The 27,991-nt window shown below is 51.6% G+C and overlaps 2 protein-coding genes across 17 annotated transcripts in view; one reads left to right on the top strand and one right to left on the bottom strand.

The window, feature by feature from the left end:
- Positions 1 to 22,620, top strand: part of EPHX1 (epoxide hydrolase 1) — a 48,639-nt gene extending 26,019 nt beyond the window's left edge. For 4 of the 6 annotated variants that reach the window (XM_049705778.1, XM_049705781.1, XM_049705787.1 and 1 more), the window contains exons 2-9: positions 2,591 to 2,778; positions 5,374 to 5,641; positions 13,267 to 13,494; positions 14,076 to 14,205; positions 14,720 to 14,925; positions 17,257 to 17,365; positions 21,393 to 21,509; positions 22,120 to 22,620. In XM_049705778.1, coding sequence (XP_049561735.1) covers positions 2,591 to 2,778; positions 5,374 to 5,641; positions 13,267 to 13,494; positions 14,076 to 14,205; positions 14,720 to 14,925; positions 17,257 to 17,365; positions 21,393 to 21,509; positions 22,120 to 22,321 — 1,448 coding nt within the window. In that variant the 3' untranslated portion in view covers positions 22,322 to 22,620. The remainder of the gene's footprint in view (positions 1 to 2,590; positions 2,779 to 5,373; positions 5,642 to 13,266; positions 13,495 to 14,075; positions 14,206 to 14,719; positions 14,926 to 17,256; positions 17,366 to 21,392; positions 21,510 to 22,119) is intronic. The other 2 variants (XM_033430388.2, XM_004270990.4) reach the window with 1 other exon arrangement.
- Positions 22,621 to 23,144: 524 nt separating this feature from the next.
- Positions 23,145 to 27,991, bottom strand: part of TMEM63A (transmembrane protein 63A) — a 33,008-nt gene continuing 28,161 nt past the window's right edge. For 9 of the 11 annotated variants that reach the window (XM_012533599.3, XM_033430377.2, XM_049705691.1 and 6 more), the window contains 4 exons: positions 26,594 to 26,761; positions 25,760 to 25,875; positions 25,347 to 25,409; positions 23,145 to 24,107 (listed from right to left, as the gene is read on the bottom strand). In XM_012533599.3, coding sequence (XP_012389053.2) covers positions 23,934 to 24,107; positions 25,347 to 25,409; positions 25,760 to 25,875; positions 26,594 to 26,761 — 521 coding nt within the window. In that variant the 3' untranslated portion in view covers positions 23,145 to 23,933. Of the gene's footprint in view, positions 24,108 to 25,346; positions 25,472 to 25,759; positions 25,876 to 26,593; positions 26,762 to 27,339; positions 27,537 to 27,991 lie in introns of those variants that run through there. The other 2 variants (XM_033430380.2, XM_049705720.1) reach the window with 2 other exon arrangements.

Raw genomic sequence — 27,991 nt, 5'->3', positions numbered from 1 at the left:
GTCCCCGCTATTAAATAAAGGGCGGTTAATAGGTGGCAGATTAACACACTGCAGTAAAGCTCGCTTTGTAATCTGAGATCAGTGGCTCTAAAGCGCCCTCCTTGAACCAAAGACTAATATTCTTATTATCTTAATTAGGATGCAAGAGAAAGGGCTTTAAACTTTCTCCTTGAATCTGTTATGTTGCCCTGGGCTGTGGCCCATCATGGTGACCCTTGTCCTGGTTCCCTGAATTTAGATGCAGTGCTTGAACACTGATCATTTCAACATTCTCTCTCGTGGTTTTGTTTGCTGCCGAAGTCCGGGGACATAACTACGCTGCACACACATCAGATCTGCTAAGTTGGTAGGACCCAGTAATTGTTAAAAGGCAGTGGGGGGGGCTTCCCTGGTGGCGCAGTGGTTAAGAATCTGCCTGTCAATGCAGGGAACACGGGTTCGATCCCTGGTCCGGGAAGATCCCACATGCCGCGGAGCAACTAAGCCCGTGTGCCACAACTACTGAGCCCGCATGCCACAACTACTGAAGCCCGCACGCCTAGAGCCCGTGCTCCGCATCAAGAGAAGCCACCTCAATGAGAAGCCCACGCACCGCAACAAAGTGTAGCCCCCGCTCACTGCAACTAGATAAAGCCCACGCGCAGCAACGAAGATCCAATGCAGCCAAAAAAAAACCCTAAAAAACAAATAAATTAAAAATTAAAAAAAGGCAGTGGGGAGTGAGGGTGGCGCCTGCAGCCACCCCACCTCTCCTGCAGGCCCCTAACTCCACAGCTCTGCTTCCCTGGCTGCTTCCCAAGGAGCTGATCAAAGGGTGAGAACTCAGAGCTCATATGGACAAGTGAAAGCACTGGGATAATTCTATGCAGAAAAGGGAAAGTTGGGCATTTATATCCCAGCAGCAAGTGACAACTGTGCTCTTGGCCTCTCTGTGCTTGACAACATCCTGCAAAATTTATCTTATTTGCTTCTACCGTGTATGCTGATTTCACAGATATTGGCAAAGTGCCTTTCTGGGCAGGCATTATGCTGGGCACTGGGGTCAGGGCAGGGACCAGGATAGACACAGGCCTTGCCTTCCCAGCTCCAAACTATTGTGTCGTGACCCTCCCACAGGTGAACTGTGTCCATCTGCTCCTGCTGCTGGGGGCAGCTGTGCTCTCTGACTTCTGCCTTTTCCCACATGCTCCCCAGTGCCCCACAATCCCTAAGCCTAGTCCTGCCTTCGAATACCACAGAGACTAGCAGCTGGCTTTTCTCCCTGTTCTCAAAGGGTAGGATTTCCTGGGAGGGACAGAGCGTCTCTCTGTGGGAGGCGGGAGAAGCCCGTGCATGTTTTCTTTTCTTGGCAGGAGCAAACCTCAGAGCCTCAGCAAGCCCCCAGCAGAGTCCTGTGGCAGACAGAGGGCACCCTAGGGTGGGTTTGCTAGCAGCGTCCTCCTCCTGCCCCAGTTTTCCAAGGGAGAGTCCGGATGGGCCTGGGAAGTGGATCTGCTGAGGCCTCACCTGAGATCCATGCTTTCTCCTCCGGTTGGGTCCTGACTGCCCTGCATCCAGCAGACCCTCTGCTGGCTTAGGCCCGAGGACGGTGCCCGTATTCACGCACATTTCTCTGAATGTGAACCTTCGGGGGGGTTACTTCCCCTGGGAATGCGCAAGATGAGGAGCTAGATAATAATGCTGGGCCAGTGTCAGCCTGGTATTGGTTTGCAGGAACTAAGTTCTTTCTTCCCCTTCTGAGAAAAAAGCAGGGGAATCAGACTAATGAGGGTTAAAAGAGCTGAGTTGATATGAAATGTAATAGGCAAGTCTGTAGAGGCAGAAGGTAGATTAGTGGTTGCTTGGGGCCTTGGGTGGTATGAGGGACAAAGCAGGGTGATAGCTAAAGGGTACAGGGTTCCTCTTTGTGGTGGTGAAAATGTTCTAAAATTGTGGTCATGGTTGCACATATCTGTGAATATACTAAAAACCACCGGGTTGTACACCTTAAACAAGTGAATTACATGGTATATGAATTATATCTCAATAAAGCTGTTGACAACCAACTGAGATATGTAGCCATGTTTGGGCCACTGAACATTCCCCCACCCTGAATGAACTTAACTTCCCAGCTCTTCACACCTCCCCTCTTACCCCTATGGGTACCCTGAGGACAGACCCCCCCCTCAGAGAGAGACAGCAAGGGGCAAGCATGGCTCTATCTCCTCTCCTGAGCCCACCACTCAGAGAAGTCCCTGCGCCTCCCGTTGGGGAGGGTGTCACGAGGGTGGAGAGAAGCTTCTCTGAAGCGTCTGGAGCCAGAGGCCCCGCAGAGAACCATGAGGCCTCAGAAATGCAGGCCCACCACCCAGGGCTGTGCGGAAGCCAACACAGCTTCACCTTTTCCAAATTTGACTCATGAATTTCATAGCTCAGTAGGATTATGGGTGATTTTTGTGTCTTTTTCTGTTGTTTTCCAATTTTTCCATACTATGCTTATAATGTTATTTTTTTCAGGTCAAAAGTACCTAAAGTCGAGGGTTGGGTGGGAAAGAAGTCGGGGATCTGGCGTTTCCGGCCAGAGGTCAAGGTGATTCTATCCCCCTTGCAGGAGTCATGTGGCTGGAAATACTCCTCGCCTCAGTGCTGGGCTTTGTCATCTACTGGTTCGTCTCCAAGGACAAGGAGGAAACTTTGCCACTTGAAGATGGATGGTGGGGGCCCGGGGTGAGGCCCACAGCCGGGGAGGACGAGAGCATCCGCCCATTCAAGGTGGAAACGTCAGATGAGGAGATCAATGTAAGGCACCTCTTTCCAGACGAGGGAGCAGTGGGGAGGGCGGGGAGGTCCCTTCTGGGGCTGCGCCTCAGGCTGGGGCTGGGATGGGGAGGGGCTTGGGAAGTGCTCCTCTGGGGGGGGTGTTTTTTCACCTACTCTTCTCCCACTGGGCTCTCCCGCTCTGCCCACCCATCCCTTCTGCTCCTTCCCTCCCCTGTTTCCACCTTCCCCTTCTCAAGGCCCCAGCAGTACCCAGGCCGGCAAGTGGGTGCCAGCCGGACCCAAGGGTCACAGAAAGCAGCTGGTTTTGCCTCCTTGGTGCTCCACCTGAAACCCTGGGAGTGAGCTTGTTGGCTCAGGGCCTGGGTGGAGATCGTGAGTGAAAAGCAAGGCCGTGGTGACATAAAAGCTGCTGCACAGAGAACCTGGCACAGGGCCAGCCGTGGCCAGGCACCTACTGTGTGTCAGCCCCCTTGTAGTCACATGCAGTCCCTGCGGTCACGCAGAAAGTGAAGCTCAGAGAGGCAAAGCAACTGACCCAAGGCGACCGAGATGATAAGCAGAGGGTTTAAACTCAGATCTGTCTAACTCCAAAGCCTAGGCCCGTCCTCTGCATGGGGCTGGAATCAGGATGGATGGACATGATCGTGGGGTGGGCTGATCTGAGAGCGAGGCTTGAGCAGGGCCAGGAGGGTGGGTGGGACCTGCGATGTCCCTACTCATCCTTTTTTCATTTTGTGGGTGTGGGAGCACCTACTGCGTGCAGGCCCTGTGCCGGGTGCTTAGAAGAAGAGGGAGAGCCTTCCCTCAAAGAGCTCCTAGTCCAGCAGTTGAGAAATGTGGACAGAGAAACGTTAATGATTAATAGAGATAAATGCGGTAAGAGGTGCCGATAAAAAGTCATGGGAGCGCTCAGGAGGATGGGATTAAAGAGCGGAGACAGCTGTACCCAAGAGAAGCCAGACTGAGGCTCCCTTGGTAGCACTTGACGAGGTGTCGCTATTGAGGACAGAGGTTGAGCCCTGTCGATACCTCCTTTAGTGGGTTCCTAGGCTCAGCGTCTGACATTCCTAAAATCTGTGTGGAGGTTACTGCAGTGATTGGGAGGACACTCTGGGAAGGGTAACACTTGAGAGGCTCCGTGGACCAACTTGAACTTCCCCAGCTGGAGCTGCTCTTTCAGCTTGATGCACGCCTGCCCGTGAGACTTGTACCTTCTCTCCGGGTCTGTCATTTTTATCCTAACTGAGTTAGGATATACTGTATCATTCAGTGCTGCGTATCAGAGTCAGCAAATCCATCCTGCCACCTGTTTTTCTTTAAATTAATTAATTAATTTATTTATTTATGGCTGTGTTGGGTCTTCATTTCTGTGCGAGGGCTTTCTCTAGTTGTGGCAAGCAGGGGGCCACTCTTCATCGCGGTGCGTGGGCCTCTTACTATCGCGGCCTCTGTTGTTGCAGAGCACAGGCTCCAGATGCGCAGGCTCAGTAGCTGTGGCTCACGGGCCCAGTTGCTCCGTGGCATGTGGGATCCTCCCAGACCAGGGCTCGAACCCGTGTCCCCTGCATTAGCAGGCAGATTCGCAACCACTGTGCCACCAGGGAAGCCCCACCTGTTTTTTTTTTTTAATTTAATTTTTATTTTATATCGGAGTATAGTTGATTTACAAGGTTGTGTTAGTTTCAGGTGTACAGCAAAGTGATTCAGTTATACATAGACATATATCCTTTTTTTTCAGATTTTTTTCCCATATAGGTTATTGCAGAATATTGAGTAGAGTTCCCTGTGCTATACAGTAGATCCTTGTTGATTATCTGTTTTATATGTAGTCTGCCACCTGCTTTTGTACAGCTCCCATGCTAAGAATAGTTTTTACATCTTTAAATGGTTGGAAAAAAATCAAAAGAAGAATAATACTTTGTGACATGTGGAAATTACGTGACATCGAATTTCAGTGTCCATAAATAAAGTTTTTTTGGAACACAGCCATGCCCATTTGTCCGTGTACCATCCACGGCTGTCTCCACACTACAAGGGCAGAGTGGAGTAGCTGCAGCTCAAAAAGCCTAAGATATTTATGATCTGGCCCTTTACAGAAAAGTTTGCCAACCCTTGCTGTATATAAGCCTCGATAAATTAAAGATCTGTATTGTTCATACATTTAAAAACTGAAAGATGAGAAGTCAACCTGAAGTCGAAAGTGAAGAACATATGTTTGGGGAACGGCCACCGCTGTGGGAAGCCAGGAGGTTTCTTCTGGGATAAACCTAACAACCCAGAGCACAAGTGTGCAGACCAGGAGTCTCCTCACCTTGTCTGGTGAAACTTTGCTTTGCCTCTGCTATACATATTATATATAATATATATTAATGTAATTATAATATATAATACATATTATATATCATATATTATCATATATATTAACTATATTAATATATAATATAACATATAATATCTAGGATATAATAATATAAAATATATTATATATAATATAAAATAAATATATAAAAATTATAAATATATAAATAAAATATAATATAAAATATATATTATACATTTTATGTAATATAATAATGTTATAAAATATATAATATTGGGGTCTTGTGGCTGCAGGGTTTGGAACTGTCTTCTGGAAACAAACTTTCTCTTGTGCTCTGCCTCATTCACCTTCTCTACTTGCGGTCCTGCATTTTGCTCCAGGATTTACACCAGAGGATTGACAAGGTCCGTTTAAGCCCACCTTTGGAGGACAGCCGCTTCCACTACGGTTTCAACTCCAACTATCTGAAGAAAGTCATCTCCTACTGGCGGAATGAATTTGACTGGAGGAAGCAGGTGGAGACTCTTAACAGATATCCTCACTTCAAGACTAAGATTGAAGGTATGTTTCCAGAACACCAGCTGGAGGGGGATGTATATCACAGGAACGGCCTTCTTAGGTACTGGACGTGACTTAGGGACTTCCCTGGTGGTCCAGTGGTTAAGACTCTGCGCTTCCACCGCAGGGGCATGGGTTCCATCCGTAGTCAGGGAACTAAGATCCCGCATGCCTCCCAGTGCGGCAGAAAAAAAAAGAACCACCTTCCTTAGATACTGGACATGACTTAGATAAAGCCCGGAGACCCAGAATTCAATTATTGGTCACTGAGATGTATTTGGAAGGTATAACGCCACGAGGATGCAAAAATAATGCAGAACCCCAACAAATCCAATGGTCTTTAGAGCTAAACAGGAAAACATATAAATAAAATAAAAACCAAAGAAATGCACAGTCCACTTCAGTGATAGAACAATCTCTGAGAGGATGGAGATAAGATTTAGATCTGGGCGTGGCCTCGGTCAGTCAGCCCCTCCTTGAAGCTTTGGAGTCCATGATGCTGTGACTGTTCAAGGGTGCTCAGCCTGTCAGTCAAGGTCCGAATAAAAACTGTCCTGTCTCTGCAGCTCTAGATCTCCCATCCCAACAGTATCACAGGTTGTCACCCAACTTCATCTGGAAGGGAAGGTATCTCTCAAAATGTTCTTGGGAAAGTAACCTAAGATCATTTGGGATGAGATAATAGTTTCCTAAGTGGAAAAACATTTTTTTAGCCCCAGAAAGATTTAGAATCAAATACAGAAATGCTTAAGAAAATCAAACTCATGCTGTTAATTTTTACAAATTTATCTGTTTTTAATTATAGTAAAATACACATAACATAAAGTTGACCATTTAAACCATTAAGTGTACATTGTTATGTGTAACGCCACAGTGGAGTAAGTACTTTTATATTGTTATCCAGCCAGCACAGCCATCTATCTTCAGAACTTTTTTTATTTTGCAAAACTGAAACTCTGGGAACTTCCCTGGTGGCACAGTGGTTAAGAATCCGCCTGCCAGTGCAGGGGACTCGGGTTTGAGCCCTGGTCCGGGAAGATCCCACATGCCGCAGAGCAACTAAGCCCGGGTGCCACAACTACTGAGCCTGCGTGCCACAACTACTGAAGTCCGCGTGCCTAGAGCCTGTGCTCCGCAACAAGAGAAGCCTCTGCAGTGAGAAGCCCGCGCACCGCAACGAAGAGTAGCCCTCGTTCACCGCAACTAGAGAAAGCCCGAGCACAGCAATGAGGGCCCAACGCAGCCAAAAGTAAATAAATAAATAATAAATAAATAAATAAACTGAAACTCTGTACTCATTAAGCAATAATTCCTCATTCCCTCCCTCTCCCTAGCCTCTGGAAACCACTATTCTGCTTTCTGTCTCTATGAATTTAAATATGATTCTGAATCTAAGCATCTCATATGAATGAGATCACACAGTATTTGTCCTTTTGACTTGCTTATTGCACTCAGCATAATGTCCTCAAGGGTCATCCATGTTGGAGCATGTGTCAGAATCTCCTTTCTGAGGCTGAATAATACCCCATGGTATAGATACGGCACATTTTGCTTATCCATTCATCCGTCAGTGGACACTTGGGTTGCTTCTGCCTTTTAGCTATTGTGAAAAATATTGCTATGATTATGAGTGTACAAATATCTGTTTATGTTTCTGCTTTCTGTTCTTTGGGTATATACCCAGAAGTGAAATTGCTGAGTCAAATAGTAATTCTATGCTGATTTTGGGGGGGAACTTTAATACTGTTTTTCCTAGCAGTTGCACCATTTTAAATTCATCTTCTTAAAAAATGTTCAGAGAGGTTGTATTTACCTTCCCAAGGCTGAAAAGTGTGGGAATTGCCCAGTTTCCTAATTTTCCACCAGAGGAATATGTAAGTAGAAAAGTCCTAACTGCTTACATATATTGTGTGTGAGTATGTATAAAACTGCGTGTGAAAGAGCTGCATACTGATTTTCATATGAGAATGTTTTGTAATGTAAATGTAATAAATACTACATTATAGGCAAGGACCTCCCTGCATTTGAAGAGTAGGTTTTCATTTATATGTATTTGGGGATGAAAAATAATAAAATGAGTAAATATTTTTTGAAGTGTACAAGATTCCCAGTTTCTCCACATTCTTGCCAATACTTGTTATTTTCTGTTTTTGTTTTTGCAACAGCCATCCTAATGGGTTGTGAAGTGGTAGTATCTCATTGTGGGTTTGATTTACATTTCTCTAATGATTAATGATGTTGAGCACGTTTTCGTGTGCTTGTTGGCCATTTGTTTTTCTTCTTTGGAGAAATGTCTACTCAAGTCCTTTGTTCATTTTTGAATCGAGTTCTTTGTTTTTTGTTGTTGTTGTTGAGTTTTAGGAGTTCTCTATATAGTCTGGATATTAATCCCCTATGAGGTAATGTGATTTGAAAATATTTTCTCCCATTCTGTGGGTCGCTCTACCAATAATTTTTCATGTTGAAGAGATTGCGCGTGTTTGGAATTTTAGATATTTGTAATGTTTAAGAGAATTTGGCCTTTGCAAGTAACAGATACGACTTTTCAGTACTAATTTAAAGTGGGTAATTGAGTCATGGATTTAGACCTGTGATTTTATATGAAAATCTTCCTGAGTTTATATGCAATATTGGAAGATTTAAGCCTCACCATATTTATAAATTTAATTTATTAAAATTCTGAGAGTTACTTAAAGTTTGTGGAAGATATACTGGTTAGTCAAATCAAGTAAAGTTCTTACAAAGGAAATTGAAATTATACAGTGTTTAAGGGAGTGTCATAAAGCAAGTATAGACATGCAGCCCCATTAATCAAAGGTTCCTGGGGAATGACTGTCAACATTTGCTAGATTAAGAAATATATAGAATAATATCTGTAAGTTGAACTCAAATGCTTAATGAAGAGCTTTAAATTTGAAATTTGTAACTTCAGAAAGTTGAAGAATAATTTTTAAATCTGTAACTTCAATAAGTAGGAGAATAATTCTAAATATAAACCAGTTGTTGCTGTGCACTTTAGAGGACTTTGATACCTTCTGTCATGAGCCTGACAAGAGGATCTAAACCATTTTATCTAAGCCAAAGTACCTACAGGTCCTTGTATGTAATTTACGAAGGTTGCCTTTTGTTTTTTGTGGGTTTTTTTGCGGTACGCGGGCCTCTCACCGTTGTGGCCTCTCCCGTTGCGGAGCACAGGCTCCGGATGCACAGGCTCCGGATGCACAGGCTCAGCGGCCATGGCTCACGGGCCCAGCCGCTCCGCAGCATGTGGGATCCTCCCGGACCGGGCCACGAACCCGTGTCCCCTGCATCGGCAGGCGGACTCTCAGCCACTGCGCCACCAGGGAAGCCCCGAAGGTTGCCTTTTGGATCCCTGGTGCCAGAGGCCTGGCTCCCTTGGGTTTGACTCAGCTCCTTCTGTTACCCCAGCTCTTCCATGTCCATCCGGCAGCTATTGACAGGGCACCTCCTGTACCCAAGCATTCTGCTTGTGACACACAGTCAGAGAAGACAAGGTCCCTGCCTTCCCAGCTCACAGGCTCTCGGGGGTGATTATAGCATGTGGTAAGGGGTGCTATGAGGGAAGAGGCTCTGGGAATTTTGTGAGCCCCACATGCCACCTGGAAGTGTAAGGGAAGGCTTCCTGGAAGAGGAGGCATCTAGGCTAAAACTTAAAGGATGGATGGGAGTTTGCCAGGTGTGTGTGGGGAAGGTTGTCCAGAGGAGGGAACAGCATGTTCCAAAACCCAGAGGCAAGAGGCATTAAAGGGCTGTTTCTTTCCTGGAGGCTTGCAAGCTTGAGAAAGCCTTACCCCACTGGACCGTCTCAGGGCTCCTCACGACATCACAGGATATCAAGTGTTTATAGCACAAAACCTTCTCAGGGTACAAGTGCTCCAAAGGGGGTAGTTTCTTGCGTGGAGTTTATCACGGAAGCAGCCCACTGTGACTGAACCCGTGTGCAGTTCAGTCACTTCCCTAGGCCTGCAGCTTGGCCTTGGCCCTGGGCCCTGCAGTGTGGGTCCTCCTGCTGGACCCGGCTTCACGTGCCATCTGCCCCCGCCCCCCCTGCCACAGTGCTGAGCTGGCCACCTCCCAGCCCTGGGCCCAGCACGCCTTCAACGTGCCTCTTTTCCTGGCTCCCCAGCCCAAGGAAAAGCCTTCTTGGCCCAAGAAGGCTCCCTCGTCACTCTCTCTGCTGCTATCCTCCTCCCTCACTTTTGGACCTTTTTGGGGTCCTTTCTGTCTCTGCACTGACCCCTGTGCTCCAGGCTGTTCAAGGCTCAACCTCTGACCCCTCCCCGATGTTCTGTCCTCATCTCCACCAGCCTCCTTATTCGGCCTCCCTGTTCCTGCCACTTCCTTGTTCTGTGATGAGCTTCTGGCTCCAGCCCATGTCCTGGGCCTCCTGCCACAGACCAGTCTCTGTTCTCAGAGAGTCTGAGACATTCAGGGGCTTCAGAGGCCTCCGGGGAATGCAGCCCATCACCTCCAGATGGGAGGGGGGAATCGCCCGAGTCGCAGGGAAGTGGAGGTTCAGGGCCAGAACCCAGCTCTCCAGCCTCCCAGCCTGTCTGTTCTTCCTTCACCTGTGGCCACGGTTTCAGCTCGGGCCCTAGGCTGTGACCACCGCCTCCCCTCACCCCCTGGCCAGGCCCAGTGCTACCCTCTGAGCCCAGTTTGGCTTCTCGATTCTGACCCAGCAGCTTGGGCACAGAGAACCTACCGGTACCACGTAAGGCAACCGAGAGAGTGTTTCCTCCCCAAAGGGAAGGGGGGCCCATAGGGCATATTTTAACATTTTTTTTAATTTTAAAAATTTACGTATTTAAAATTCAGAAAGTACAGAAGGAGACAGAGCTAAAAGGAAGTCTCCCTCTTGTCCCTCCCCAGGGACAGGGTCTGCTTCCGTTAAACACATGCTACCAGGGGTTTCCGTGGTGGCGCAGTGGTTAAGCATCCGCCTGCCACTGCAGGGGACACAGGTTCGAGCCCTGGTCAGGGAAGATCCCACGTGCCGCGGAGCAACTAAGCCCGTGCACCACAACTACTGAGCCTGTGCTCTAGAGCCCGCGAGCCACAACTACTGAGCCCACGTGCCACAACTACTGAATCCTGCACGCCTAGAGCCCATGCTCCGCAACAAGAGAAGCCACTGCAATGAAAGCCCGTGCACCGCAATGAAGAGTAGCCCCCGCTCACTGTGACTAGAGATAGCCTGTGTGCAGCAACGAAGACCCAACACAGCCAAAAATAAATAAATAAATAATGAATAAATAAACAAATAAATTTATTAAACAAAAACATGCGCTTCCAGGGATAGCCCATGCATACACAAGAATGGATGTATGTGTGTGTTTTTTCTAACTTTAAACTCAAATGATAATGTGATTGATAGAATTCGAATCAAAAATAATCTTACATCATGCTCTGTGTTCCAAAGGAGATAAAATTACCTACTAAAGTAAACTTTAGGAGTAAATTTAGCAGCATAGAAGACACCCAGGATATATTGTTAAGTGAAAAAAATGAGGTTCCAAAATAGAATGTATGTAGGGTTCTATTTTTGTTAAAAGAAAGTTATGTTCTCTCTTTTTAAAAAAGTCTGAACTGTCTGAACGGCCAAAGAGGAGCCTAAGGAGACATGACAGATAAATGTAATGTGTCCTGGATGGGATCCTGGAACAGAAAAAGGACATTGGGTAAAAACTAAGGAAATCTGAGTAATATTCCATTGTTTGTATGTACCGATATTATTCAGCCTTTAAAAAGAAGGAAATCCTGCAATATGTGACAACATGGATGAACTTTGAGAACATTATGCTCAGTGTTATAGGCCAATCACCGAAGGACAAATACTGCCTGATTCCACTCATATGAGGTATCTAAAATTGTCAGAGAGTAGAATGGTGGTTGCCAGGGGCTGGGAGGTGGGCGAACTGGAGAGTTGCTAATTACTGGGTACGAAGTTTCAGTTACAGGAGATAAGTAAGTTCTAAGGATCCGCTGAAGGACGTTGCGCCTGTAGATAATGATACTGTTCTATATATACACTTAAAACTTTGTGAAAAAACAAACAAAAAAAAAAAACAAAAAAACTTTGTGAAGACAGTAGGTCTCATGTTAGTTGTTCTTACCACCATAAAATTAAAAAAATTAAAACTTAAAAATAAATAAGGAAATCTGCATACTTAAAGTATGGACTTTAGTTATTAATGTATCAGTACTGGTTCATGCATTGTAACAAATGTACCATCCTAACATGAGATATTAATAGTAGGGGAAATTGAGTAGTGGTATATGGGAACTTCCTGTACTAGCTTCACTATTTTTCTATAAATATAAAATTGTTCCCCAAAAAAATTTGTTGTAAAAAGTTGGACAGACAACACAATGTTCTCTTCAGATCATGGGGTTACAATGTGATTTTCCCCCCTTTTGATTTACCTTTGTTTCCTGTTTTCTATAGAAAACATGTATTGTTTGTATAATGAATAAACAACAGACCTTGCTATCGGTGCCAGCCCTCATGGTGGAGGGTTCCAGGTGTGCCAGCAGCCCTGGCTGTGTTTGCCTTGGACACCCAGGCACAATCCAGGCCACTTGCCTGGGAAGGGGCTGCTATCAAAGGGACTCTAGTGGGGCCTGGAATCCACTCACCTGTCCTTGGCCAGGATGGTGTTCCAGTGCCCAGCACTCTACCTTAGAAAAATTTTCTCCACTTAAAAAAAAAATAGTTATGCATATGTCCATTGTAGAAAAATTTAGTAGTTCCTATAACACAAAAAAGACAATAATTTACTTGAAATTCTATTGCTCAGAGAGGACTACTTCTTATATTCTTGTAGTTTATCTCTTCAGACTTTAAAATTCCTATGCACACGGTGCAAACATATGCATACATGTGACTGTTTATGAAAATCGGTCATACGATGGATATGGCTTGGTAGTTTGCTTTTACCACTTAGCCGTGTATACGGAACTGATTTCCATATTCAATACACGTCGACACTGTCATTTTATTTTATTTATTTACTTTTTGGCTGCACCGCCCGGCATGTGGAATCTTAGTTCCCCGACCAGGGATTGAACTTGTGCCCCCTGCAGTGGAAGTGCGGAGTCCTAAGCACTGGACCGCCCGGGGAGTCCTGACCGCCAGGGAAGTCATTTTAGATGACTGTGTTATATTACAGTATACTGTTAAACTATAATCTATTTCATTCTCTACTGCTGGATATATAGGGCTTTTTCCCCCCGCAATTTGTAAATTATTAAAGAAGTATTCATTGAGTGCTGCCACGAGCCAGGACCTATTCTGGCCTCTGGGAATCCAGCCGTGCGTGAGCAGCCTGGCTTCGGCCTTACAGACAGAGCTCACGTTCTCACGTGAGAGGGGCACGCTGCAGGTGGCCGTGAGGCCGAGCGAGCTACCCGGGTATCTGGAGCTCCGTGTAAGCACTCAGCCAGCACTAGCGGTGGCGACTGTAGTCAATACCATGGGGGCGCCGAGGGTGGCAGCCCTGCTGTGGCGGTGCAGAGCCTGATTGGCTACCCTGAGAGCTGGGACTGTGGCGTCCACAGCCTCAGGGCCCTCTCCTCCTGATCCTGACTGTGCTCTGTCTCCCTAGGCCTGGACATCCACTTCATCCACGTGAAGCCCCCCCAGCTGCCCTCCGGCCAGACCCCAAAGCCCTTGCTGATGGTGCATGGCTGGCCTGGCTCCTTCTACGAGTTTTATAAGATCATTCCGTTGCTGACTGACCCCAAGAACCATGGCCTGAGCGATGAGCATGTTTTTGAAGTCATCTGTCCATCCATTCCTGGCTACGGCTTCTCAGAGGCATCTTCCAAGAAGGGTACGGGCTGCTGCAGGCTGTGTCACTGCCCCAGGGGTGGGGAGTCGGCTGGGACAGCTTCCTTCAGAGCCTAAGGAGGCTGAGGAAGGAGGGGTCTGAGACCAGAGGGAAGAGAAGCAATGGGGGCGATTTTATTGCCAGAGGGCCAGTGCATCTTCTCAGGATGTGAGGGGCGTGGCAGGCGGGGGACCGGGCCGAGTCACGACTGTCCAGAGCTGGCTCAGGGCCTGGACTCTCGTGTCCTCAGGAGCTGCCAACTCAGGGCAGGTCCACGTGTGGGCCCTGCACTGTTCCGGGCCAGCGAGGCCGACTAAGCCCCGCACGCAGCGTGGGCCCACGGACGCTCAGCCGGACCGGCCTGAGCCCATCACACGCCCTCACTGTCTCCTGCACCAAGGCCAGCACCAGGGGCACTGCCTTCTGGGCACCGGGCACCCCACCCTTGGGCTCCAGGATTCCTTCTCACCCCCTGTGAGCTGCTCTCCCCTCAGCCTGGGGCGGGGGTGCTGAGGAATCTCAGAGGCTCTGGGAGGACCCAAGGCGTGACCCCCACACGGTTCTTCTTTCCCCTTTACAACCAGGCTTCGACTCAGTGGCCACTGCCAGGATCTTTTATAAGCTGATGCTGCGGCTGGGCTTCCAGCAATTCTATATTCAAGGCGGAGACTGGGGAGCCCTGATCTGCACCAACATGGCCCAGCTGGTGCCCAGGTGAGGGTGGCTGTCAGGCGTGTGTGTACGTGTGCAGGTGTGTGTGCACAGCCCATGTGAGGTGCATGTGCAGGGAGGTGGGTTATGCACGCCAGGCCCTGCCTGGGAGTAGTGTCTGAGCCTTGGAGCAGGGCCCACACAGGCAGGATATGTGTGGACCCAGGGGAGACAAGGGAGGGTCCCTGTCATTCAGCTCTGCCTGGGGCACTTCGACGTGGCTCTTCCCTCCACTTGATGTCACACAGGATTGGTGACTCTGGGCCAGGTTCCCAGGCAGAGAGGGCCAGTTAGAGGAGGGGAAAGTCGGGGAGTATACCTTTCTGATGGACCAAGTCCCGGGAGAGGCCTGACCGGGACCTGCCCTTCCACCATGTGGTCACCCCAGGGGGCAGAGGCCGAAGAGGGCTGGCCCTGTGCTCTTCAGCCCTGTGGCCTCTTTCTGCTCCATCTCTGCCCCTGTCGCTTCCCCATCCTTGATGCCACCCAGCCTCCCCTGGCCCTTCTCTGCCCTCAGCCACGTGAAAGGCCTGCACTTGAACATGGCATTCATTTTAAGAAATTTCTACACCCTGACCCTTCTCCTGGGATGGCGTTTTGGGAGGCTTTTTGGCTACACCAAGAGGGATATGGAGCTGATGTACTCCTTAAAGAAGATCTTCTTCAACTTATTGAGGGAGAGCGGCTACCTGCACATCCAGAGTACCAAGCCGGACACCGTAGGTGAGTGGGCAGGCAGAGGGAAGCCTGGCTCAGTGGTTCGTGTCGGGTGGGCTTACATCCATTCCATTCAGCAAGGCTCCCAACCGGGGGGAAGCCTCACCCACCCCAGGAACACGGTTCACGGGGTGAAAACCTCTTGTGAGAGACTCAGAGCTCCTTCGACCCTTACACGGCATTTCTCCACAGACACGAGTGATGCGTGGTCATAAAATTCCCAAACAACTCCATTGAGCGGCGTCAGTGTTCCTGTTGGCTTTGACCCCTGGTCCCTCCACCCCTGAGCCCAGGTCCTACAGTGAGAAGCAGAGGGATGGACAGGGATGGGGGGAGGACGAAGCCTAGGGCTCTTTAGGCCTGGGGCTTTGGGGGCAGGAGGGTGCCCCAGGGCCTCGGGGGAGTGTCCCCAAGACACTGAGGAGGGCCCAGCAACCGTTTCTGCCATCAGGGCCCTGTTAAGGAATAATTTTTTTTTTTTTTTGCGGTACGCGGGCCTCTCACTGTTGTGGCCTCTCCCGTTGCGGAGCACAGGCTCCGGACGCGCAGGCTCAGCGGCCATGGCTCACGGGCCCAGCCGCTCCGCGGCATGTGGGATCCTCCCGGACCGGGGCACGAACCCGCGTCCCCTGCATCGGCAGGCGGACTCTCAACCACTGCGCCACCAGGGAAGCCCAGGAATAATATTTTTTTTAAGATATTAATCACACAGCTATACTTTGTGTGTGGGAGGAGTATACTATATTTTTTGTCAATAAAGTAATTTACAAATGTAAATTAAAACCCCCCAAATATTTAAAAAGATAAAATCATATAAATAAAAAATGAACACGTGTCAAAGATTTTATTTAACTCATTAATTAATAAAGGAACTAGTAAAATGTAAAACAGAACAGTGTGAAGGCAACTGGGAACACTAAAGTAAATTTGCTAATAGATGCAAAACTTGTCAAAATCCACAGGGTAGAACTCAAGTAAATCTCCACGGGACAAATTTATTTTTCTTTTAGTTTTTTTGAGATATAACTGACATACAGCACTGTATACATGTAAGGTGTACAGCATAATGACTTGACTTACATCTGTTGCAAAATGATTAGCACGATAAGTTTAGTTAACATCCAACATCTCATAGATACAAAAAAAAGAGAAAAAAAATGTTGTTTACTATGTGATGAGAACCTTTAGGATCTACTTTGCTTCTCTGTGAACAAGAATCATTTGCATTCCTATCAGTTTTCAACAATTTACAGAGCTGTAAAAATAGCTCTAAGACAAGGGAAGAGGGATCCCCTTGACAATCACATGACCCCAGAAGGGTCCACTAGAAACTCGTCGAATTCCACTCAGAGGATACCCAGAAATTGTTTTGCCCATTTCCAAGTCTTTTAGAGTTTCCATGACAGTCTCATGCTCACACACGTTAGGCAGCTCATGATAATAATAACAGTGTTTTATAAAACCAGTTTTTTTCCTCTGATTATAAAAGTAATCCATGTTCATTGTCAAAAAATTGAAAGATGCAGAAAAGCACAAAATAGAAAAGACAGTCGCCTGAAACCTCTCGTCCTTCCCTACCTCTCCTCTCCCAGACCTGCAGAAGAACTTGCTAACATTTTGGTTGATGAATTTTCGCAAATGGGATCTGTCCATATAACCAGCACGCACTCAAGAAACAAAGCATGACCCACCAGCCCAGAAGCCACCTGTACCCTCTTCTGGACACTACCCATCACGCCCAGGGCAGCCAGCCTCCTGACCTCTGACAGATAGATTGCTTTTGCCTGTTTTTATACTTTATATGCCTTGGAATCCTCAAATAGGTGCTCTTTTGAGTCTGGCTTCTTTTGCTGAATATTTTGTTTGTGAGATCCATCCATGCCATTTTTAATGCTTGCTCAGTCTTTGAGCTTATGAGTGGATCAATATTATCTGTAACTGGTTCCCTATTTTGGACTTTTAGGTTGTTTCTAATTTTTCACTAATCACAGAATAGAAACCAAAAAAAGCCCACTTTTTAAAAACAGCATTCATATGTATTTCTCATTGGGATCCTACAAAACCTGGAGTCGTAGACCCTTCAGTTTGAAGGAAGTTGCCCATGTAGCGTATGGATCCCTAAGAGGTAGTGGGAGAGGTGTTACCCCTTTTGCCATGAAGGATTCCAAGGCCAAGGGTCAAGGAAGTGAGGTGCTCCTAGAGTTAGGGCAGGGCTGTGCTCTGACGCGGGCTTCCTGCCCACGGTGCCGCTCTGGGGGACCGGCACCGCACCTCTGTCCTGCTGGCCAGCTCCCTGGCCCCAGGCCTGAGCCGCTCGCTTGCTTCTTCCCGTGTCAGGCTGTGCTCTGAATGACTCTCCCGTGGGACTGGCTGCCTATATTCTAGAGAAGTTTTCTACCTGGACCAATCCAGAGTTCCGAGACCTGGAGGATGGAGGCCTGGAGAGGTGAGACCCCGTCCACCCCTGCTGCTGACACCGCCTTCCTTACCCACCTCCCTTCTCGCCATCTTCATCCCTGCCTGCTTTATCTGGGTGGGATGGTCAGCAAGTTCCATCTGTTGCTGGATGTCCCACAAATCCTCACCCTGTGGCCAGCCTAACCCTGATTTTTGGATGAGGAAGCTGAGGCCCAGAAAGGTCCAGCCTCACAGTGGAGGGGTCAAGAATAGGATGCAGGGCTCAAGACTGTTCTGGTTGCTAAGCAGCCTCCTCCTGGGACCGGGGCGTCCAGAGGGCAGCAAGAGCCTCTTATTGGCCAGGACGTGGGAGCAGCCCACGGCCCCTCCCCCCAAACCCCGGAAGAGCCGGGCCTCATGGCCGTAGGAATGCATGCTCTGTGGAAGCTGGTCCTGCAGGGTGGCTGCAGAAAGAGTGGGGAGGCCGTCCTGTCTCCCGAAGCCTTGGAGGCTGCAGCCTCAACAGCGCAAGATTCCTGGGTCCCTGGTCTGACCTAAGCTTCATCAAGGTTGGTCTTGACCCACCTTCTCCAGGGCCCATCCCTTTTGTTATTGCTTCAGAGACACAGAGAGTGCCCAATACAGTGCTAAGATGTGGAAAAGAGTGAATGGATCTGGCCCTGGAAGTAGGGACTTTGTCTAAGCCATGCCCTAGCCCCAGCACCTGGAACAGCACTGGGCATATAGTTGGTGCTCAATAAATACTTGTCTAATGAAATGAGCTCTAAAGATACATGCCAAGAACTGTGGGGCATAGAGAAAGGAGGATTCACTCTGTTTAAGGGACAGGGAGGGGAAATGACTGGGAGAATCTATTTGATCTGGGCCTTAAAGGATGAGTAGGAGTTTGCCAGGTGGAAAGGGCGAAGAAGGGAATTTAGGCAAAGAGAAGAGCAGAAGCAAAGGTTGGAGTGATTAAAATGCATGGTGTACTTGGAAGGGGTAACTTGTCCAGAGGCTGGAGCAGGTACAGTGGAGCCAGACCACAAACTCATTCCTACAGGCGGGGCCTCCAGAGCCTCACCCTGGGATCTGTCTCCCCCGCCCCACACTGGGCAGCACCCAAAGGTCGATGGAGCGCCGCCGGGCGCACCTTGGCGAGGGGCCCGGCCCTGCTTCTTGCACGCAAGTGCCCGGAGCGATGTGAGGCCGGCCAGGCCGCCCGCGGGCTTCCCCCTTCAGCTTCTGCTTGGCTGCATACCAGAACACCAAAGCTTTGAGCAGGGGACAGACGTGATCAGATCCGTGTTCCATAAGGGACACAGATCTTTTTGCAGGAGGGTGGAAATGGTTGCTGTGGTAGTTTTCAAGCTGTGGTCAGAGCTGTAGGGGTGATGGAAGCACTTGGCCAACTTGCCAAAAGCCAGTTCACCAGTTTATTTATTTTTAAAAATTTATGTATTTATTTTTGGCTGTGCTGGGTCTTCGTTGCTGCGTGCGGGCTTTCTCTAGTTGTGGAGAGCGGGGGCTACTCTTCATTGCGGTGCGCAGGCTTCTCATTGCGGTGGCTTCTCTTGTTGTGGAGCATGGGCTCTAGGCACGCAGGCTGCAGTAGTTGTGGCGTACGGGCTCAGTAGTTGTGGCACGCGGGCTCTAGAGCGCAGGCTCAGTAGCTGTGGCGCACGGGCTTAGTTGCTCTGCGGCATGTGGGATCTTCCTGGACCAGGGCTCGAACCCATGTCCCCTGCACTGGCAGGTGGATTCTTAACCACTGCGCCACCAGGGAAGTCCCAGTTCACAAGTTTAAATGCTTCTTTTAACTGTTCAGTTTCCATTGACTGGTTTTCATTTTGTTATCAAAATTGCATTTAAAAAGACGTTCAGGACTTCCCTGGTGGCGCAAAATGTGGTTCTAAGGATAAAAATGTAATTGACCAACTGCATCTAAATAGCTGAAGCAAACAAGTAAATTAAGCAAACTGACCATTTTGGGCCAATTGGCTTCTGATGAATCAACGAAGCTAACTGCATACAGCTGAGGAGCCTGGCAGGCGGAGCAGCAAATGTTCTTTTTTATTTTATTTTATTTTATTTTATTTTATTTATTTATTTTGCGGTACGCGGGCCTCTCACCGTTGTGGCCTCTCCTGTTGCGGAGCACAGGCTCCGGATGCTCAGGCTCAGTGGCCATGGCTCATGGGCCCAGCCGCTCCGCGGCATGTGGGATCCTCCCGGACCAGGGTACAAACCTGTGTCCCCTGCATCGGCAGGTGGACTCTCAACCACTGAGCCACCAGGGAAGCCCGCAAATGTTCTTTAATCCAGGCAGCAAGGATGGGGTGGGAATGCAGGAGTGAGGGCAGCAGGGCTTGGCGGGGACACAGACAGGCTGAGCTCATTTTCGTCACAGACATGCCGAGCGGGAGATGCTGGCAGGATGCCCGGGCGCAGGTGTCCACTTGGTAACTGGGCTCACAGATCTGGAGCTCAGGTGGGGGGTCGAATTGGAAGGAGTTATTTCCACTGTCCTCTTGGTGAGTTAGTAGCTGGAGCCACAGGGTAGATGTCCTCAGACAGAGTGCAGCAGGGCAGCATCCAGGGATGCTGGGAGGAGCCTTATTGGCTGCTGAAGGACCAGAAGTGAGAGAGTCTGGGAGGACAGACCTGGTGAGAGGGCCCTACCTGCGAGGCCTGGGCAGCAGGGACAGTTCCAGTGTGCAGGGTCAGGAGGCATGGGAGAGATGGCAGGGGTGGGAGAGAGGGGACAGGGGTATGGAGCGAGGGGAAGGCCTGAGGGCATCCGGGGTTGGGGGGGCGGGTGACTGACGTTTGGGCCTGAAGAGGCAGATGGAGGCATTTAGGGCCCAGGACAAGGGGCGACAGCTCTCCTAAGCCCCAAATCTGGACTCAAGCAGGGAAGGGTATGGGGGGTGGGAGCTGCTGCCCCATGAACTTGGATTTCCTCAAAGAGGCAGGCAGGGCAGGCGGGAGGCTGTGGGTGAGCACACGGCCGTCAGGACCTGCTGAGGAGGTGGCAGCTGAGGTTGGAGAGCGTGGCGTCAGTAGTGCTGGAGTCCCCTCACGTCTGTGGACTGTCGGGTGGGCTCAGGGTGGCAGAAGGCCCCCAGGGTGAGGGTACTGAAGGGGTGAGTGATGGCAGGGGAGCGAGAGGGCAGGGGAGGCCATATGGAGGGCTCCGGGGGCTCTGGACGCAGGCCGGGCTGAGGGAGCCCAGCAGCAGGAGAGAGAGAGGGCTGGGTGGGCCCAGGAGGAAGTGGGGCTTCCAGAGTCTACAGGCCACGTGCTCCAACATTAGGTACCAAATGATTATTTCCTTCCAGGGTGTGGGGCTCTGCAGTCTGGGTGGGGTTCACCTGCTCAGCAGTTCCCAGGCTGGAGAAGAAAAGGGGTGTCCCCTGCTGAGTGGGTGTGGCGGGTCTCTGCAGGAGCCCATGGCTCCCTCCTGGGGTGACACAGGTTTGGCGGGAGGCAAGCTGGGGGCTAGTGAATAAAAATGCCCTAGGAGCTGCTGACCCTGCCCTGCTTCTCCTGGTGTCCGGTCAGGGCAGGATCAGGGCTTCTGAAGCCTGCCTGGAGATCAGGTTTGGCTCAGGGCCTGGCAGGGTGGGCCCCCCTGAGGATGGTCTGAAGGTGGCCTGCACTGAGGTCCCAGGAGTGGGCACCACCTCTGAGCAGGGTTTGCAGCATCCTACCCACTGACCTCCTGGCTACCCAGCGGTGACCAGCCAAAGCCTCTGGGTTCAGTTGACCTCACCTGCTTCACCCCTTCTGGCCTGAGCCGTTAGGCAGGTCAGGGAGGGGGCTGGCTGACACCACCCAAGATGACAGCCTGCCTTGTACATGGCCATCACTCTGCATTACCTGTCGTCACGGTTATGGTGACGCTGGGCCAGGCCTGCCTGTGGCACGGGGATAAGATCGCCAAGCTGGCAGTGAGGCCTGAGGAGGGAAGCCAGGAGGGCATAGCGCCTGGCGTACAGCTTGAAAGTGGCGGCCCTTATTTGTCATACAACTGCACCTGGCACTGAGAGGGGCCTTCCGGTCTGCTTTCCCAGGAAGTTCTCCCTGGACGATCTGCTGACGGGCGTGATGCTCTACTGGACGACAGGCACCATCACCTCCTCCCAGCGCTTCTACAAAGAGAACATGAGGCTGGACAATAGGCACGAGGGGTAAGTCCGGCTGAGCCCGGAGCGGGGCTTCTGAGGAGGGTGCCTCCGAGGCAGGGAGCAGGGGAATGGCCTGGCCTTGGACCCGAGGGAGGACGTTTGATGCGGTAAAGTACAGCCTAGCCTTAGGTGCGCACCGGGAGTGTAAGATGAGAACACAATTTAAAGGCCAGGGGCGTTGGGAGAGATTCCGTCATTAGAAGTAGCTCATGGAGGGAACACCAGGCCTGGCCCCCAGACATCCCGAGGGGCTCCCGCAGGGCCGGGAGGTTGTCCTAGGGTGGCGGTGATGGCTCTGGGACTTCCCCGGAACCCTTTCCTGATCTCACAGGGAGACTCTCAGGCAGCAGCAGAGGGAAGGGGGGGGACAAAGGTGGGAGTTAGAGGCTGTCCCACCCCACCTCGGTGACGCTGTCCAGCTGGGGCAGCCCTTCCAGAAAAGAGGGCCCCAGAGAGGGCTGGAATTGAGGTGGGCGGTTAAAACCCTGGGTCTGTCCTTCTATGGCTCCACATGGGCGAGCGAACTGAACCCCCAGCCCCCTGAAGCCCTGCCTTGGGGGAGAGGGGGACCAGGACACAGCTTCCCCCTCAGTGGGATCTCTGTCTCTTCCAGGATAAAGGTCCACGTGCCCATGGGCTTTGCTGCCTTCCCTTGTGAGGTAATACACGTCCCAGAAAAGTGGGTGAAGTCCAAATACCCGAAACTCATCTCTTATTCCTACATGCCCCGTGGGGGCCACTTTGCTGCCTTTGAGGAGCCAGAGCTGCTCGCCCAGGACATCCACAAGTTCGTGGGGCTGCTGGAGCGGCAGTGACCCCGGCGGGGACCGGCTGTCACCTCGCAGGCAGCCCCTGCCCTGGCATGGCAGGCTTCCTCCCGACACCCACTGTTTTCCCCGGAAGCCCCCGGTCTCCCAGCCCAGCTCCCAGTAGAAGTGAGGCTGGGAGGGAGGCCCCCTCCCAGTCCTCTGTTGGCGGAGTTGCCCCTTTCCCCAGGAATGTGCTTGCTTCCATCCCCTGCCCGTGCTGGGACCCCGTGCTCACCCCTCCACACACACTCCCCACACACTTTGTTAAGCAACATGGCTTTGATGATAAATGATTTTCCTTCTAAGAGCGGCTGGAACAAGTGACATGTTGAGCCCCTGCCCCACGTGGGGTGCCCCTTCCAGCAGAGCTGCCAGGTCTGCACTGGGGCCCTTGCTCCAGCCTGGCCAGGAGAGGCAGGATGGGCCGCTGGGGCCGGCGGGAGGCCACTCTGTCTTCCCAGGTGCCGCCCGAGGCAGCTCTGAGCAGAGGCAGTGAGGCCGAGTGACTGCCGGGGACCTGCCCGCCTCGCCTGGGCGGGGATGGAAGCGGCCTCCCGGCTCTGCCCACCGGCACCCATCACACCAGCTTGTGCCTCTGGCAGTAGGGAGGCAGCTTCTCTGGCAAGTGCCCAAAGGTGCGTCCCAAGCCGCGGGATCCCGTGGGGCGAGAAAAAGCAAGAGGCGGCGCCCCTCCTTCTGTGGCCATAGATCTCCCTTGGCTTCAAGGAGGCCCCGAGCACTGCTCCCTTTGGAGGGAACAGACAGATGGAATCAAGGGCTGGAGGCTGAGCCCCACACACTGGGCCCCGAAGAGGCGGCATCTCACCAGTCTGGCTGAATGGGCATTTTATTAGTGGTCCTCATTGTCTCTGCCAGCTGCAGGGGACCCTGACCCAGCCACAGTGTCACTGGCAACGTGACAGAAAAACACAGAACCATGGCAGGGACGTAGAGGAGACTGGGGCAGCCCAGCACCAGCCTGCTCCCGTCCTGCGCCCTGCGGCTCGCTCCTGGGGGCCGGGGGCAGGGGTGTGAAGGGCCTGATAGCCAGAAGGGGAAGCTGGGATGGACCTGGACCATCATCTGGCACCCATCTCAGGCCTGTGGTTGCTGCAGACTCTGGTTATCAGTTGCGTGTGTGCCCGGAGGAGGGGGGCAGTGTCTGAATGCTCAGAGGGAGAAGGTCTTCCACATGGTACCTCCCCCTCTTGCTTGATACAGTCGCCACACTAATGGGTTGGAGGAACACAGTGCCAACACACGATCCTGCTGAAAACCATCAGGGGCACCATCCCGGCCACAGAGCTGAGCACTTATGCAGAAGGGGGACTTGGAAATAAACAGAGCCTCGGGCAAGCAAGGGAGAGTCCAGAGCTGCACATCCTGCCCTTACCACCGCTAGGACTGGAAAAGACCACCACCTGATGGCAGTCCCGCACTTCCGCCTCAGCCAGGGGCCAGAGCCCCTTTCTGCTCCCATCTTGTTAGAGCTGTTGTGCTTAAAACAGGTGGAAAGAAGTCCTGACTTGGTTGAGGTTGGAGTCAAGCCACTTCTCCACCTGTGTCTCTTCCCCTCCCCACTCCCCGGGTCTGGACCAGCCCGGCAGCTCCCCGGCCCTCAGGCCTCCTGGCGGGCGGCCACCAGGCTGTCCGCAGGGCTCTGATCCAGGCACTGCCGTGGGACGGTCCCACTGATGTTGTGGATGGCGATGGCACCGTAGGTCTGCTGCTGCTGCGGGGACAGGGCTGTTTTCTCCGAGGACAAGCTGTTCAGAATCCGGGGCACATAGGACTGCCAACAAATGGGGGTGTTAGTGCTTGGGTGGGGTGGGCACGAGAGTCCCTATCCCATTCCTCCCCTACCGCCCCGCCTCCCTCCAGCCGGAAGACACACAGAATGCTCGTGAAGGACACATAAAGAAATAACATCAACCTAGGACATCAGGACCTAAACTACGCCAACTGCAGATTTTCCTAACAGCCAGAGCAAATCAGAACACACAGTCACAGTTCTCCTGGTCATAGAGAAGAAGGCGCACACACCAATTTCTCAGAGGAAACAAAACTCTTCCTGGCACTGGATTCTAGAAGAACTTCTCACTCTATGTAGGAAACAGCTCTGTCTACACAGGGCAGGCTTAGGATGCTGTCAGTGGGACTTCTGAGCAGCTGACCGACTCTGTGCAGGTTCTGTTTCCTCTCAATCCCAGACTCCAGCTGCCGACCTGAGCCAGGCTGGGAACGAGGGATCTGCATCGTCCCCCTGCCCTGTCTGGCAGGCATAGTCACAGGTGCGCCTCTGGGTAATGAAGCTTCCTGAAACCTTCTCTGGGGCTGGTCCAGAGACAGACACTGACACCCGAGAGGGAGCCACTGGAAAGAATGCCGCTGCTGATCTAGATCGGCGCTGTCCCAGCCCTGTCTGTCAGGCCGGGCGGTCACAGCTCCGGGAGCCTGTGGCTCCACGCTCCTTTCCCAACCCCACCCTAGGAGCAGGACCCTGGAGGCCGGAAGCAGGGAGAACCAGGAAGGAAAGGAGTCCTGGTGTCTCTCTAACACTGTGCCCCCCCTCCATAGCAGGTAAAATGTTCATTTGTTGAATTCAGAGGGGAGTTAGTGTGACACCCTCTAGGTGCCTAGCAAAGGACCTCACACAGGCAGGCGCTGGCGAAATGCTCTGATAAAGCTTCATCAAACCGCAGGGCCTTGCCATATGGCTTCGCTAAAGGCCCAAGCTCACCAAGCATTAAATATGCAGAGAAGGAAAGTGAGCAGGCAACTGAAACCGAGGGAGATGCGTATACATCATGGCAAAACTAATTATTTTCTGGCGATGGGTGTGGCTTCACACATGCAAGAGAAAACATCCGAGGGACCAGGGATTCCTTCTCAAATGACGTTAATTCAGAAACCCGCCTGGCACGTGATCAAGGGACTTCTGTCTTAACAGGAGAGGATCAAAGCAGGTTTGCAGGGCCCATCTGGTCGGGGCCGGTGCAGATGCTCATGCTTGGCTAAGAACCGCACTTACCGTGAACGGTGATGGCACGTGGGCCCCTGCCTCACTTCCTTTGTCACTTGCCGATTCTTCCGTCTGCAGACAACAGCAAAAACTTGCGATGATAAACAAAACCGATCTTCCTGAACTAACACCCTCTAAACAAACAGACTATTAACACCCAGAATAATAGTACCAGCTGGCACAAAGCTCCCAGCGGCAGCCCAAGAGAGGATGGTGTGGGCAGTGCAGGGAGCAGGGAAGGGGGCAGGGAGGGAAGCTACACATCACACCCAGCTACCCACGCCTTGCCCGTGGATAAATAAAATCTGGAGAGGGCCGTTGATCTGTTGATCTGGGAAGAGGTGGAGACGGGATGGAGAATGAAGCCGCCATCTTCTCCTCCCAGACCCTGGCTGGGCAGCAGGGCGGGAGGGGCCCTTTACCTTGTAGTTCAGAGGGCTGAGGTGCTTGAAGCATCCAAAGCAGGTGTAGGCCAGGCAGACCAGGATGGTAAGCAGAAGCACCAGGAAGGTGAACACGGTGAGGGGAGCCTTCAGACCTGGGGACAGAGAGATGCCAGCCTTGGCGGGGGGGAGGTCACACCTGGTGCAGGAACCGTGTGTGGCTTCTCCCTCAGGCCGAAGACGAAGAGAAGGCATCAGCCGCCCCCTTCCCACCATCTCCAGCAGCTGGGGTGGCATCTTCACAGGCAGGGGCACAAAGAGTGACCCACTGAACAGCTGGCGTATCCCTGGTCAGATTTCAGGTACTGGGGCACCGGGTCAAAGGCAAGTTGCCAGCTTCCTTGCCGGGTCGGTTCCCTCCGGTCTCCAGTGCCCTCGGCAGAGTCACACATCTCTTCTGCCTCTTCCTTTTTCTCAAGAGTGGCAGTTCTCCCTCCTGTGTGTCCCCACTGCCTCCACACCGTGAAGTGTGAGGACCTGGGTCCATCCACACCCGCAAAGAGCATCGCGGACGAGCTTCCCCCTCTCTGGTTCAGCCCCTTCATAGCTGGTAAAGGGACCATCTTCTCTGTCAGGCTGTCTGGGGCAATCGCCCTGGCCTTCACCAGGTTACACCTGACCTCAGGATAGCTTGGAACTGGGCTGTCGGCGCTGTACCCAACCAGCCCTCACCCTTGGGGTACCACCTTCTGGTTGGACACCGAGTTGATGCTCTTAAAACAGGAAGGGATTTGAGTGGCTGGTGTGGATGCGGGAATAGGAGGCTGGGTGTTGCCTCCTGCCCTCCACCCCCGCCCTAGTCAGGCCACTCACCCAGGCGCAGGAAGGAAAAGAAGTAGAGCCAGAAGAGGCACAGGATGGGGGCGGCCAAGGCCTGGTTCACGGCTGCGAAGTGGATTCTCTTCTCCAGCTTTGCCGGGAGGTAGGCGAAGTAGAGGTTGTGCCGGTCGACCATGTGCTTGAGCAGGATGTAGATGAGGCCTGCAGGGCCAGGGCTGTGAGCTGGACGGTGGCTGGGCTGCAGGGGCCACTCGACGCCCTTCCTCCTGGAGGTGGCTACTTGTGCCGGGAGCTGGGCTGCGGCTGCGGCTGGGCTACGTGCACACGTGCACGTCCTGGCTCCTACTGCTTTTTCTCCTTCTCTTTCTCTCCCCGCCCCGCCCCGCCCCGTCCACCTCTCCCCCTCTCTCCTTTCCCCACCTCCCCTCCCTCCCTCCCAGCCTCTTTCTGACCCAGGGAGTAGAGGTGTCTGTGCTGCTGTCCCCACGGAACATTGAAATTCTAGGACCATTTTGGGGAAAGAAGCGATTTTACACCCAGAGGCCTGGCCTCAACTTCCTCCCACGCTGAGCCCCCCTCCTCTTATCCCTCAGTGCTCCCATGCTCCTTTCCTTCTCCCACCCAAGCTGACCCCCTGTACCGTCACTGCCAACAGATGCCCAAGCGTCTAAACCCAGGGATGGCACAGGAGGTGGGTGGGTGCTGCCTTTTCTATCATGTCAGGTTCTTTAAAAACATTTTTTGTTGTTGTTTTGAAGGAGTAATACTATCGTAGATCTTTAAAAATAGTACGAGGGCTTCCCTGGTGGCGCAGTGGTTGAGAGTCCGCCTGCCGATGGCAGGGGACGCGGGTTCGTGCCCCGGTCCGGGAGGATCCCACATGCTGCGGAGCGGCTGGGCCCGTGAGCCATGGCCGCTGAGCCTGCGCGTCCGGAGCCTGTGCTCCGCAACAGGAGAGGCCACAACAGTGAGAGGCCTGCGTACCGCAAAAAAAAAAAAAAAAGTACAAGAGTATACAGGGAAAACTAAAACTTCCTCCTTTCCCTAAACCACAGCTATCACTGCCAACAGTCTCCAGGGTGTTCTGTTTCCCTCCAGATGCTTCCATTTGTCTGCCAGCTCCTGATGGTGTATTTTAATTTCAAGACCTTGACCTTGTAAGTCAAACAGTCCTAAGTTCATATCTGGGCTCTACTCCTCACTAACAAAGCGTTAAGTGCTTCATCTGTGAAAAGGGGACAGAAACAAGACCTGCCTTGAAGGATCGTGAGAGAATTAAGTGTGACAGTCCACGTGGAGAGTGACGGTGGCTGCTAGAGCCAGGACACAAACACGAGAGCCTCCACCAGTGCTGCTGGCACTGTGCTAGCCGCTGCCGGAGGGTCAGCCAGGAATGAAGTGGTCAGCCGGCAGAGGCCCTCAGACCAGGAG

Source organism: Orcinus orca, chromosome 1 (genome assembly GCF_937001465.1).
Source record: "Orcinus orca chromosome 1, mOrcOrc1.1, whole genome shotgun sequence".
In the NCBI taxonomy this organism is placed as follows: Eukaryota; Metazoa; Chordata; class Mammalia; order Artiodactyla; family Delphinidae; genus Orcinus; species Orcinus orca.
Note: the sequence above shows the minus strand (reverse complement) of the source record. Positions and strands in the feature narration are given on the sequence as shown.